The sequence below is a fragment of the Hyla sarda genome, chromosome 7 (genome assembly GCF_029499605.1).
Source record: "Hyla sarda isolate aHylSar1 chromosome 7, aHylSar1.hap1, whole genome shotgun sequence".
Lineage (NCBI taxonomy): Eukaryota > Metazoa > Chordata > Amphibia > Anura > Hylidae > Hyla > Hyla sarda.
The window spans coordinates 40,502,011-40,515,694 of NC_079195.1; the positions used below are offsets into that span (position 1 = coordinate 40,502,011).

The 13,684-nt window shown below is 42.5% G+C and overlaps 1 protein-coding gene across 5 annotated transcripts in view; it reads right to left on the bottom strand.

The window, feature by feature from the left end:
- The window catches only part of LOXL4 (lysyl oxidase like 4), a 128,005-nt gene that overhangs the window by 17,396 nt on the left and 96,925 nt on the right, over window positions 1-13,684 (bottom strand). For all 5 annotated transcript variants that reach the window (XM_056529561.1, XM_056529560.1, XM_056529562.1 and 2 more), the window contains 3 exons: window positions 13,354-13,521; window positions 11,530-11,692; window positions 6,211-6,454 (listed from right to left, as the gene is read on the bottom strand). In XM_056529561.1, the coding sequence (XP_056385536.1) occupies window positions 6,211-6,454; window positions 11,530-11,692; window positions 13,354-13,521 (575 nt within the window). The remainder of the gene's footprint in view (window positions 1-6,210; window positions 6,455-11,529; window positions 11,693-13,353; window positions 13,522-13,684) is intronic.

Consider the following 13,684-nt stretch of genomic DNA (forward strand, 5'->3'; position numbering starts at 1 on the left):
TTTAAAGGGGTACTCCCGTGGAAAACTTTTTTTTTTTTTTTTTAAATCAACTGGTGCCAGAAAGTTGAAAAGATTTGTAAATCACTTCTATTAAAAAATCATAATCCTTCCAGTACTTTTTAGGGGCTGTATACTAAAGAGAAATCCCAAAAAGAAATGCATTTCCTCTAACGTCTTGACCACAGTGCTCTCTGCTGACTTCTGCTGTCCATTTTAGGAACTGTCCTGAGCAGCATATGTTTGCTATGGGGATTTTCTCCTGCTCTGGACAGTTCCTAAAATGGACAGCAGAGGTCAGCAGAGAGCACTGTGGACATGTCATCAGAGGAAATGCATTTCTTTTTTGGATTTCTCTTTAGTATACAGCCCCTAAAAAGTACTGGAAGGATTAAGATTTTTTAATAGAAGTGATTTACAAATCTGTTTAACTTTCTGGCACCAGATGATTTAAAAAAAAAAAAAAGGTTTCCACGGGAGTACCCCTTTAAAGCATTACTATCATCTTTAAAAAGTTTTGACGCAACAAATATTTAAGAGACCGCAACCTCCCCTTTTTGGACAGAAGTAGAGACTTTTCCACCCTCTTTTCAGACAGAAATTTTAGACACTTATCCCTTTATCCAAAATCTTTCTAAACCCGGACTACCCCTTTAAACATCCCCTTCAATGTGTTATTTATAGTTTTGCTTAGGTTTGCAGTTAAAGTTACAAACAGTTAAATGACAAATTCAGCTGTATATTTATTATGTAGATCACATTTTTGTTTCCTTGTTTTTCCTTTGTTTTTTAAATTATTATTATTATTATTATTTTCTTGAAAAACGAAACAAAACCATAACACCATTGTTTCATCTGCCACCGTCTTGAATGGCTATTTGTTGGCTTTCAATGTGCGGAATTCAGAGCAATGAATGTTCACAACAAAATATTTCTTCTTAAGAATCGCAGTCAAATAAATTACTAATCTTTTACTGATCTTAAAGGGGTACTCCGCTGCTTCGCATTTGGAACAAAATGTTCCGAATGCTAAGAGCCGGCGCCGGAAGCTCGTGACGTCATAGCCCCACCCCTCATGACGTCACAGCCCACCCCCTCAATGTAAGTCTATGGGATGGGGCGTGACAGCCATCACGCCCCCTCCCATAGGCTTGCATTGAGGGGGCGGGGCGTGACATCATGAGGGGGCGGGGCAATGATGTCCCGAGCTGCCAGCGCCGGCTCTTAGCATTCAGAACATTTTGTTCCAAACGCTGAGCAGCAGAGTACCCCTTTAAGAAAAAGTTTTTATTATTCCTCCGAGCTAGAAACAGTAGAAACTGTCAACAAGTTTCATGTCAGATACTCATGTCATGCCCCCTCCCATAGACTTGCATTGAGGGGGCGGGGCATGACATCAAACAGGGGCAGAGTCGTGACATCACGATACTCCGGCACCTAGTTCGTGACGCATCACTCACAAAGGTGGGTGCGGAATAACAGATTGCGGGGGTCCCCAGCCGCGGGACCCCCGCAATCAGACATAAGATGGATAGGGGATAAGATGTATTAGGGGAGGAGTACCCCTTTAAACCTACAGTAAGTTACTATCAATACCTCTTTTTTTTCTTTTAGGTTGTTCTTTTGTAAAAAAACAAAAACAACAAAAATCTTTACTAAAAAATGAATAAATAAAAACAACCAGTATTATTTCATCTGTCAGTGTGAGGAATTTAGGATGGCGATAAAGGCGCAAAAAATATATATTTGTTCTGAAGAATGGCAGCCTACACCCTCTTGGGTATAATGTAGTGTTTTGTGCATTTCGCCGGCTCTGGTTTTCGGTATTCCTCTGAAGCTAATTGCTGGAGCAGGCAGCCGTGTGCTCGCGGGCGCTGAGGGAACATGCTGGGGGGGCCTATATTAGTGATGCGTTTTTCTGCTTATAGAAATCACTTTCCCAGCGCTTAGACGCTGCCTGCTGCTCCTGACAAGGTACTGCTGTGCGGAAGGGCTTGTTATAAAGGAACTCATCTGACATGATCACAACTATTCTTTTCTGCGGCGTGAGCTCCTTCAAGGGATGAAAATCCAATACAAATCAAAGAAAAATCTAATTTGACCTTAATTCTATTTTTGTAATCTTATTCATGGGCCTTAAAGGGGTTAAACTACATACAGTGATTTTAGTACTTTCCTTTCAGACAGTAATGGACTTAGAAAGGATCCGTGCTTGTCTTGGGGCTGAATGGCTGTGTTGTGAGTCCACCATAATACTGCTGATTTCTTTTTATAAAATGTCTATTTGCTGTTTGAGTTATCTCCCTCCAAGTACAAGTCCCAGGATCCCTTGTTTGTGTGAAGTCACTTTTCTCGCTCCCACACATCAACCACCCCACCTATTGCAGCACAGCTAGGCTCCCTTCCATGCATGCTGTGCTTGATACTACAATTTCCTTCAGCCCTGTGGAGAATGATCTCCCTCCCACCCAGTGGTCACTCTAACAATTGAAGCACTGCCATGCTCCCTTTTAACACCCGGCGTTTAATGTATTGTCACTGCAACCTGAAAAAAGCCTGAGACGATGCTCATTTTGTTTGCTGCTAAAAAATTAACACGGAGGCAAAGATCACATAAGAATTGTGAGACCACCATCAAACACAGGTACAGACATTATACTATGAACTACACTAACTTGACAGCCCCTGTAGCACAGTGAAATAAAAAAAAAATCCAGAGTGCCCCTTAAAGGGGTGCTCCAGTGGAAAACATTTTTTTTCAAATCTACTGGTGCCAGAAAGTTAAACAGATATGTAAATTACTTTTTCATATTATGATATACATTTTTTTTATCCTAAGTACTTATCAGCTGCTGTATGCTCCAGAGGAAGTTGTGTCGCTATTTTCAGTCTGACCACAGTGCTCTCTGCTGACACCTCTGTACATGTCAGGAATTGTCCAGTGCAGGAGAAGTTTTCTATGGGGATTTTCTCCTGCTCCAGACAGTTCCTGATACAGACAGAGGTGTCAGCAGAGAGCACTGTGGTCAGACTGAAAAGAACTTCCTCTGTAGTATATAGCAGCTGATAGGAACTGAAAGGGTTAATATTTTTTTAATAGAAGTAATTTACAAATCTGTTTAACTTTCTGAAGCCAATTGATATTTAATAAATTGTTTTCCATCAGAGTACCCCTTTAAAGATGAACATAGTAAAGGATGTAAGGGATAAGGTATGCAGACTAATGTTTTGACAGGGCTTCACAAATCCTAGATGCCAGACCGTCATGGCAACTAAGAATGTCAATGTGGCATCTAGGTTTTTGTCAGCTCTTTCCATTAGGGGTTATTCATCTTTGAAAAAAAAAAAAAATGTTTTACTTACCTTTACCTCAGTTTCTGCACTGATCCCCCATTCTACCTCCAGTGCTACAGTATTTTTTCAAAGATGAAGGGACACTACAGATTGTGACACATGATAGGGACACTAATGATCATGACAGATGAGAGGAGATGAGGGGGACACTATTAATCGTGACATATGAGAGTGGAGATGATGGGATACTAATAACAGTGACACGGGGAGATGAGGGGACACTAATGATCGAGACCTGTAGAGATGAGGATACATTTTTGATTGTGACACAGGGAAAGATAAGGAGACACTAATGACTGTGACACAAGGGGAAAAACGAGGGGACACTAATGACTGTGACACGGGGAAAGATGAGGGGACATTAATGACTGTGGCAAAGGGGGTGATGAGGGGACACTATTGACTGTGACACAGGGACAGATGAGGGGACACTAATGACTGTGACACAGGGACAGATGAGGGGACACTAATGACTGTTACACAGGGAAAGATGAGGGGACACTAATGACTGTTACACAGGGACATATGAGGGGACACTAATGACTGACACAGGGACAGATGAGGGGACACTAATGACTGTGACACGGGGAAAGATGAGGGGACATTAATGACTGTGGCAAAGGGGGTGATGAGCGGACACTATTGACTGTGACACAGGGACAGATGAGGGGACACTAATGACTGTGACACAGGGACAGATTAGGGGACACTAATGACTGTTACACAGGGAAAGATGAGGGGAAACTAATGACTGTTACACAGGGACAGATGAGGGAACACTAATGACTGTTACTCGGGGAAAGATGAGGGGACATTAATGACGGTGGCAAAGGGGGTGATAAGGGGACACTATTGACTATGACACAGGGACAGATGAGGGGACACTAATGACTGTGACACAGGGACAGATGAGGGGACACTATTGACTGTGACACAGGGACAGATGAGGGGACACTAATGACTGTGACACAGGGACAGATGAGGGGACACTTGACTGTGAGACAGGGACAGATAAGGGGACACTAATGACTGTGACACAGGGACAGATGAGGGGACACTAATGACTGTTACACAGGGAAAGATGAGGGGACACTAATGACTGATACACAGGGACAGATGAGGGGACACTAATGACTGTTACACAGGGACAGATGAGGGAACACTAATGACTGTTACTCGGGGAAAGATGAGGGGACATTAATGACGGTGGCAAAGGGGGTGATAAGGGGACACTATTGACTATGACACAGGGACAGATGAGGGGACACTAATGACTGTGACACAGGGACAGATGAGGGGACACTATTGACTGTGACACAGGGACAGATGAGGGGACACTAATGACTGTGACACAGGGACAGATGAGGGGACACTTGACTGTGACACAGGGACAGATAAGGGGACACTAATGACTGTGACACAGGGACAGATGAGGGGACACTAATGACTGTTACACAGGGAAAGATGAGGGGACACTAATGACTGATACACAGGGACAGATGAGGGGACACTAATGACTGTTACACAGGGACAGATGAGGGGACACTAATGACTGACACAGGGACAGATGAGGGGACACTAATGACTGTGACACGGGGAAAGATGAGGGGACATTAATGACTGTGGCAAAGGGGGTGATGAGCGGACACTATTGACTGTGACACAGGGACAGATGAGGGGACACTAATGACTGTGACACAGGGACAGATGAGGGGACACTAATGACTGTTACACAGGGAAAGATGAGGGGAAACTAATGACTGTTACACAGGGACAGATGAGGGGACACTAATGACTGACACAGGGACAGATGAGGGGACACTAATGACTGTTACACGGGGAAAGATGAGGGGACATTAATGACGGTGGCAAAGGGGGTGATAAGGGGACACTATTGACTGTGACACAGGGACAGATGAGGGGACACTAATGACTGTGACACAGGGACAGATGAGGGGACACTATTGACTGTGACACAGGGACAGATGAGGGGACACTAATGACTGTGACACAGGGACAGATGAGGGGACACTTGACTGTGACACAGGGACAGATGAGGGGACACTAATGACTGTGACACAGGGACAGATGAGGGGACACTAATGACTGTTATACGGGGAAAGATGAGGGGACATTAATGACTGTGGCAAAGGGGGTGATGAGGGGACACTAATGACTGTGACACAGGGACAGATGAGGGGACACTAATGACTAAGATAGGGACAGATGAGGGGACACTAATGACTTTGACACAGGGACAGATGAGGGGGACACTAATGACTGTGACACAGGGAGAGATAAGGCGACAGAAATGACTGTGACACAGGGAGAGATAAGGGGACACAAATGGCTGTGACACTAGGAGAGATAAGGGGACACAAATGACTGTGACTCGGAGAGATGAGAGGACACTAATGACTGTTACACAGGGACAGATGAGTGAACACTAATGACTGATCATATGATGTCACATAACTTCAAGTTGCGTAGTGACATCACGTTACATGACGTGGGGCATCTGGCTCCTAAATGTGTTCACACATTGAATTGTTGCTGCATTTTTCTCATGTTTTTACAGCATTTTTGGTTTTGGTTAATAAAGTGATTTACAATTATGTTCGGAATCATCTAGACGAGTGGTCTTCAAACTGCGGACCTCCAGATGTTGCAAAACTACAACTTCCAGCATGCCCGGACAGCCAACGGCTGTCCGGGCATGCTGGGAGTTGTAGTTTTGCAACATCTGGAGGTCCGCAGGTTGAAGACCACTGATCTAGACTATCACATGGAGGGGAAGGTGTTTGATACAACAGCGACCATTAACATCCTAGTGTCTCCCACTTTTAGCAATGTGATTACCTGTGACATTCGTGCCATGTCCATGTGTGTCTCCCGTTTCGAGGGGTAAAATCTGCTCTCCCAATGTTGTGTATTTGAGATGAGAAGCGTAAGAGTCTTCGGTGCCCATAGGGCCAGGCCATGTCATCTGCAGACTTAGACAGGCATTCCTCCTCGTGCGCACACTCCAGCATGCTCAGGGGTCGGTCTTCGAGGTAGGATGACTCCTGAACCAACTGTGCGTTCAAGATGAGGTCAGGCGCATCTACCAGGACATCACATACAGTTACTGTACATTTCTGCTGCCTCATATGATCCTACTACTACAACAGTATATAACATTTTATCTACATCAAGTAAAAACTAAAGAAATACTCTAGATCTTTCGTTGAATTAGGAAAGGGACATGTGTAGCGCAATTCCTTTTGGATGGCAGTATGAAATCACTATAGCTAGTAAATTACCTCTCACTATGTACTATATTTGTGACACACGCGTTTCAAAGGTTTTCCTTCTTCTTCAGGTCCTTTTTAAAAGCACCTGAAGAAGAAGGAAAACCTTTGAAACACGTTGTCCCGTTCACACTGCATGTTTTATGAATTAATAAAGCCCGCTTCTTTGCACAACATTTGGGTGTGCGCCTCTTAGCCGAAATCGGAATTTTCTGCCGGAATTCCGCGGGAACCTTGCCAGGGTCTCACAGAACCAATTGTTTTTTCCCATGTCTACCATGTGCCATTCCTACTACTGGTGTCTTCCTATGGATCCTTGGCAGGGGCGGACACAGACATATAGGGCCATATAGGGCCCCTGTGCAAAGAACGTGCCTGCGCCCCCCCCCCCCCCCCATACATCAATTGTTCAGGTAGGAGATAAATATGAGATATGAGATAGATAGATAGATATGAGATAGATAGATGATAGATAGATATGAGATAGATAGATGATAGATAGATATGAGATAGATAGATATGAGATAGATAGATAGATAGATATGAGATAGATAGATAGATAGATAGATAGATAGATATGAGATAGATAGATATGAGATAGATTGATAGAGATAGATTGATAGATAGATAGATAGATAGATGAGATAGATAGATATGAGATAGATATGAGATAGATAGATATGAGAGAGAGAGATAGATAGATAGATAGATAGATAGATATGAGATCGATAGATAGATAGATAAATAGATAGATATGAGATAGATATTAGATAGATAAATAGATAGATATGAGATGGATATAGATAGAAAGATAGATAGATAGATATGAGATAGATAGACAGATAGATATGAGATAAATAGACAGATAGATATGAGATGGATGTGAGATAGATATATAGATAGATATTAGATGGATGGATAGATAGATGTGAGATAGATAGATATGAGATAGATAGATAGATAGATAGATATGAGATAGATAGATATGAGATGGATAGATAGATAGATGGATAGATAGATGTGAGATACATAGATATGAGATAGATAGACAGATAGATATGAGATGGATATGAGATAGATAGATAGATAGAGAGATATTTAGATAGATATGAGATAGATAGATATGAGATAGATAGACAGATAGATATAAGATGGATAGATAGATGTGAGATAGATAGATAGAAAGATAGATAGAAAGATATTAGATGGATAGATAGATGATAGATAGAGATAGATATATATAAGATAGATACAGTAGATAGATAGATGATAGATAGGACATGGATGTCTTTTTACCAACCAGGGTGCCTCCAGATGTTGCAAAACTAAAAAACTACAACTCCTGGGCCTTTGGCTGTTGAGGTATGCTGGGAGTTGTAGTTTTGCAACAGCTGGAGGCACCCTGTGGGATGGATAGATCAATAGGTAGATAAATAGTGTTTTCCAACCAGGGTGTCTCCAGCTGTTGCAAAACTACAACTCCCAGCATGCCTGGACTGTAGTTTTGCAACAGCTGGAGGCACCATGGTAGGAAAACACTGATCTATGCCCAGTCAATCTATCTCAGTGTTTACCAACCAGTGTGCCTCCAGCTGTTGCAAAAATACAACTCCCAGCATGCCCGGACAGTCTTTAGCTGTCCGGAAGTTGTAGTTTTGCAACAGCTGGAGGCTCCCTGGTTGGGAAACACTGCCTTAGTGGATTAATGATAATTAAACAAGCAGTGTGTCCACATGTTGTGGCCCCAGTGGGGTCACTTTCCCTCTTCCGGGGTCCACAGGTCACCTACAGGTCACATTACAAGGACAATTTTTTTAAAAAATTGCAGCAAAAATGGCGCAGTTTTATCGCGATTTTTCAAAATCGTGGTAAAAAACGCGCCATTTTTGACGCAATTTTTCCCAAAAATTGTTCTTGTAATGTGACCTGTAGGTGACCTGTGGACCCCGGAGCAGGGAAAGTGACCCCACTGGGCTGCTACCCCCCAGCCCCAGGTTATACTGCTAGTGAGAAGAGAGGCAGGACAGGGACATAACTTCCCCTCACAGCCGCTGTGCTCCTGGGAGGCCTGTCAGCTCTTGGCCTCTGCCCTCTTCCTGTGCTGGGGGCGGAGCCATGAATCAGGTGACTTCATCCCTGCGCTACTGCCGGTCTCCCTAATGATACCGGAGCAGGAGCAGCGCAGGGATTGTAAAAAAAAAAATAGCGCTTGTCTGAGTGGGGATCGGGACAACTGTCCTGGATTCTCACCAGCTGCACCTCTCTCTCAAGGGGGCCCTTGGCCAGTGCCTGAGGGCCCATGTGTAGTGGTGGGCCCCTGTGCAGCTGAACATGCTGCACATGTGGTTTGTCTGCCCCTGATCCTTGGGGCCCCCTCAGTCACAGGGTCCCGGTGCAACTGCTACCTCTGCACTCCCTATAGTTTCTGCCCCGGCCCTGGAGACTTCCAGTCATGAAGATGCAGAAAGGGTTCTTGAGGGCATCTATTAGTCACCAGGGGTCAAGTCCTGAGAAAAAAGTGGGGGAATTTACTGTATAGATTTCGACTCAAGGGCAGTTCCTACAGGACTCCTGCTAATGGGAAAGGTGTTCCTGCTGTGGAAAAAGTGCAGGAACTCAGTTCCCTCATGTTACTTCTGAATGTGTGGTACTATATAAGTGAGGACTCCTGGTATTCAAGAGAGTATTGGGAGAGAAAACCAAAAAACTGAAAACAGGGGCGCTCGCTCGTAACATATATCAAATGGTGTGCACCCTCCACCACACCAAAGTGATATACTGACCTGCTGAGTTTTTACACCTCAGTGTACAACTCTCTTGGAGAGTGGACGGTGTATTAAGGAAAGGCTGCTGCACTCTGACCAAGAACCAAACCCCTGAAAGATCCAGGTCGGCACAGGACAACGTATAGTTTATTACAGTAAGGACGACGCATTTCGGCACTAACTCGTGTCTTCCTCAGATCCAAAAAGGGCACCCCAGATTGTAGAGCATACAGAATGGGGTAATGGTCCGGAATGGAGTACTGGTCCGGAGGTCCTGTGTATTCAAAGGCAGCACGCTGAATACACAGGACCTCTGGACCAGTACCCCATTCTGTATGCTCTACAATCTGCAGTACCCTTTTTGGACCTGAGGAAGGCACGAGTTAGTGCCAAAATGCGTCGTCCTTACTGTGATAAACAATATGTGGTCCTGTGCTGACCTGGGTCTTTAATGAGTCAAAGTTTTTATGCAGCACCTCCTTGACCAATTTTTTTTGTTCACATTTTCACTGGTATTCTAGAATAAGTGACCTATACTGCATCTTCGTTTGTGAAACCAGTTGTACTCCTGGTGTCCAATCTCCAACAAAGCCTTTTCTGAATTTTTCTAGTATTGACACCTTTAAAATCTTGTGTTGGTCTGGATGGTGGGTGATAAGGAAACTTAAAGGGGTACTTCGGTGGAAAAAAAACATTTTTTTAATCAACTGGTGTCTGAAAGTTAAACCGATTTGTAAATTGCTTCTATCAAAAAATCTTTACCCTTCCAGTACTTTTTAGCAGCTGTATGCTAGAGAGGAAATTCTTTTCTTTTTGAATTTCTTTTTTGTCTTGACCACAGTGCTCTCTTCTGACACCTCTGTCCATGTCAGGAACTGTCCAGAGCAGGAGAAAATCCCCATTGCAAAACTATGCTGCTCTGGGCAGTTCCTGACACGGACAGAGGTGTCAGCAGAGAGCACTGTGGACAAAACAAAAAATAAATTCAAAAAGAAAAGAATTTCCTCTGTTGTATACAGCCGTTAAAAAGTACTGGAAGGGTAAAGATTTTTTAATAGAAGTCATTTACAAATCTGTTTAACTTTCTGGCACCCCTTTAACAATTTGCATGACTAAACGGTAAAACAGGGAAATAGCTACAAAAGCTGCAGAGGTGGCAGGCTTGTGTCTTAGGGCAGTGTTTCCCAAGCACGGTCCTCAAGTACCCTCAACAGTTTATGTTTTCAGGATTTTCTCGGTCTTTCACAAGATACATAGTTACATAGTTGGTATGGTTGAAAAAAGACTTACGTGCATCAAGTTCAACCAAGGAATTGAAGGGAAGGGGATGAAGGGGAAGGGATGTGATTCTATATTTCTGCATAAGCATTAATGTTATATTGTAGGAATGTATCTAACCCTGTTTTGAAGCGGACAACTTTACCTGCTGCGATCAGTTCCTGAGGTAGACTGTTCCATAAAATCACAATTCATATGGTAATAAAATTGTGGAAATGCCTGATACACTGACCACAATTGTATAACCAGTGAAAGACTATGACAATCCAGATAACATGACCTATTGGTAGAACTTGATGACCACGCTTGGGGTTGCCTTAGGGTATTCAATAGCCTGTATTATACATGGTGCCTGGTAGATGGAATGCTTCACTGCAAATGTTGCATTGAGAACTTCAAGTTAAACCTCTGAGAATAAACTATCCACTTGAAAAGTACATTTTTTAGGCTGAAGCTTTATTCTTTTATGATCACCTTATGAGAAGATCCAGCTTACTGGAAAAGAACATTATGTCTCAATAACTTCAAAGAAGAAGAAATGTGTCAATAAGATGAAGAAACCCAGAAATCGTGCTCATACTATGGAGATGTCTGAAGGCCCAAACAGGAGACACAACATTCTGGAGAAACCGATGTAGGGCAAAGAGTCAAAGAAGAAATTGACAAGACTTTTTCTTATGACACCCCCCTATATAAAGACTAAGTAAGGTGGGATTATATAGGCCCCAATTGCCAGATGCTATTAACACCCCTGCTACTGCCGATCAATATGGCTAACGTTTTTGAGAAAACCAACACATCATCCACTCATCCCTAAGTTTAATAAAACCATTTATTATACTTACGTTCTGTACAGGTAACTCCAGCAGCTCGGCGCCCCCCTCCTCGAGGACAGTGTACTACGCTATGGTGACGGCACTGCTGAATAGACAGCTCTGTGCCTGAGCAGCGCACACCGCTTAGCACAACATCTTCAGCACCAGAAGTTCCTTGCCAGTACCAAGTCTCCTAATGTGATAATGAGACAAAACATTGGGATAATCTGCCATTCCATATACCACTACTCAGGCATGAGGTGTCTACAACTACTATGGGCCAAAAACTAGATACTTCTAGATGTGAGCAACACAACTCTCAAAGTACTAGACTAATGTACATAGGGTATAAAGGATGTTTTTTTTATATATATCAATAGTGTTGAGCGGCATAGGCCATATTCGAATTAGCGATACTTCGCAAATATATGGACGAATATATGTGAAAATTCGCATATGCGAAAATTAGTATATGTGAAAATTAGCATATATAAAAATTAGCATATGCAAATTTTCGCATATGCGAAAATTCACACGCCAGTCTCACACAGTAGTATTAGAGCCTTCTTTACACCACACAAACTGGAAGCAGAGAGGGATGATCACTGTGATGTGTGCTGTGATAAAAAAATAATAATAATATTAGTAGTTACGAATATATAGTGCTATATTCGCGAATATTCGCAAATTTGCGAATATTCGATATTCGTGAATAAAATTCGCATTTCGAATATTTGCGAGCAACACTATATATCAACTGGCTCCAGAAAGTTTAAACAGATTTGTAAATTACTTCTATATATATATATATATATATATATATATATATATATAAAAAAAAAATCTTAATCCTTTTAGTACTTCTGAAGTTGAGTTGTTCTTTTCTGTCTAAGTGCTTTCTGATGACACATGTCTCGGGAACTTTCCAGAGTAGAAGCAAATCCCCATAGCAAACCTCTTCTACTCTGTGCAGTTCCCGAGACAAGCAGAGATGTCAGCAGAGAGCACTGTTGTCAGACAGAAAAGAACAACTAAACTGCAACAGCTGATAATTATTGGAAGGATTAAGATTTTTTAATAGAAGTAATTTACAAATCTGTTTAACTTTCTGGGGCCAGTTGATATAAACTTTTTCCTGGAATAACCCTCTAAAGGTATATTCCTATCTCCATGTTATCCCCTATCTACAGAATAAGGGATAACAAAAATCTACACCGATCATAACAATTGTCACTCCAAATGAACAGAAGTGCATGCAAGGTAATTTATTCTTTATGGGAATCCATATTCCTATACAGAATGCTATGGTACTTCTTAACATTGCCCGACACTGCGCTGGCAGCGCACATTCAGGGCAGTCTGTTCATTCAGGGTAACAATTTTCCTGCATGATCGGTGGGGGTCCAAGTGGTTGCCGCCAGCCCCCCACTCCCCTCCCCAACGATCAGCTTGTCGCCTACTTTGTGGATAGGAGATAACTTCTTTAGGAGATAGCAGTATCCCCTTTAAAATCTGTATAGTTGCATACATTCTTGATGCTGAGCCCCCCGGCAATGATAAAAAATTGGCTTCCTTACAGAAGACCACATACTGAACCACTCGTGACAGTAGGTTCAGGTGCCTTCACCCATAAGTCCACTTCCAGGTTTGTCTTATAATTCTTCAGTAACTATGAAGAACTATATGGAGGTTCTCATTGAAATGCATACAACACCCACAAGATATGGGCCCAATATAACAGCCAAATGGTCTCTTTGGTACAAACACCCTGGATACCACCCTGATACAAAGTTCTTCTTTAATAACATATTATACGTTTCATGCATCAAACAATATTATAGATAGGGTCCTTACTTGTATGGCATGGTTGGCAAATCCCAAACCGAGCTGCCGACACACAACCATGGCTTCATTAATTCCCCACAGTTCACCACATACTGCTCCCCATTTCTTTACACCTTTAACAACCATCTGGACCTCCACTTTACCTTCTTCGGTTGATCTTCCTCCTACCAGACGTATCTGAAATAAAATTGTGAGGTAAATAGTTTTCTTACACAGTAATATTGGATATTCTTTAAATACAGTTAATGCTTTTATAGTAGTCTTGGGCTTTTATTAATATACATTTTGAATCTGTGGTATCTGGAGGAGAAGCCCTTTATAAATAAGGTCTTATTACCAA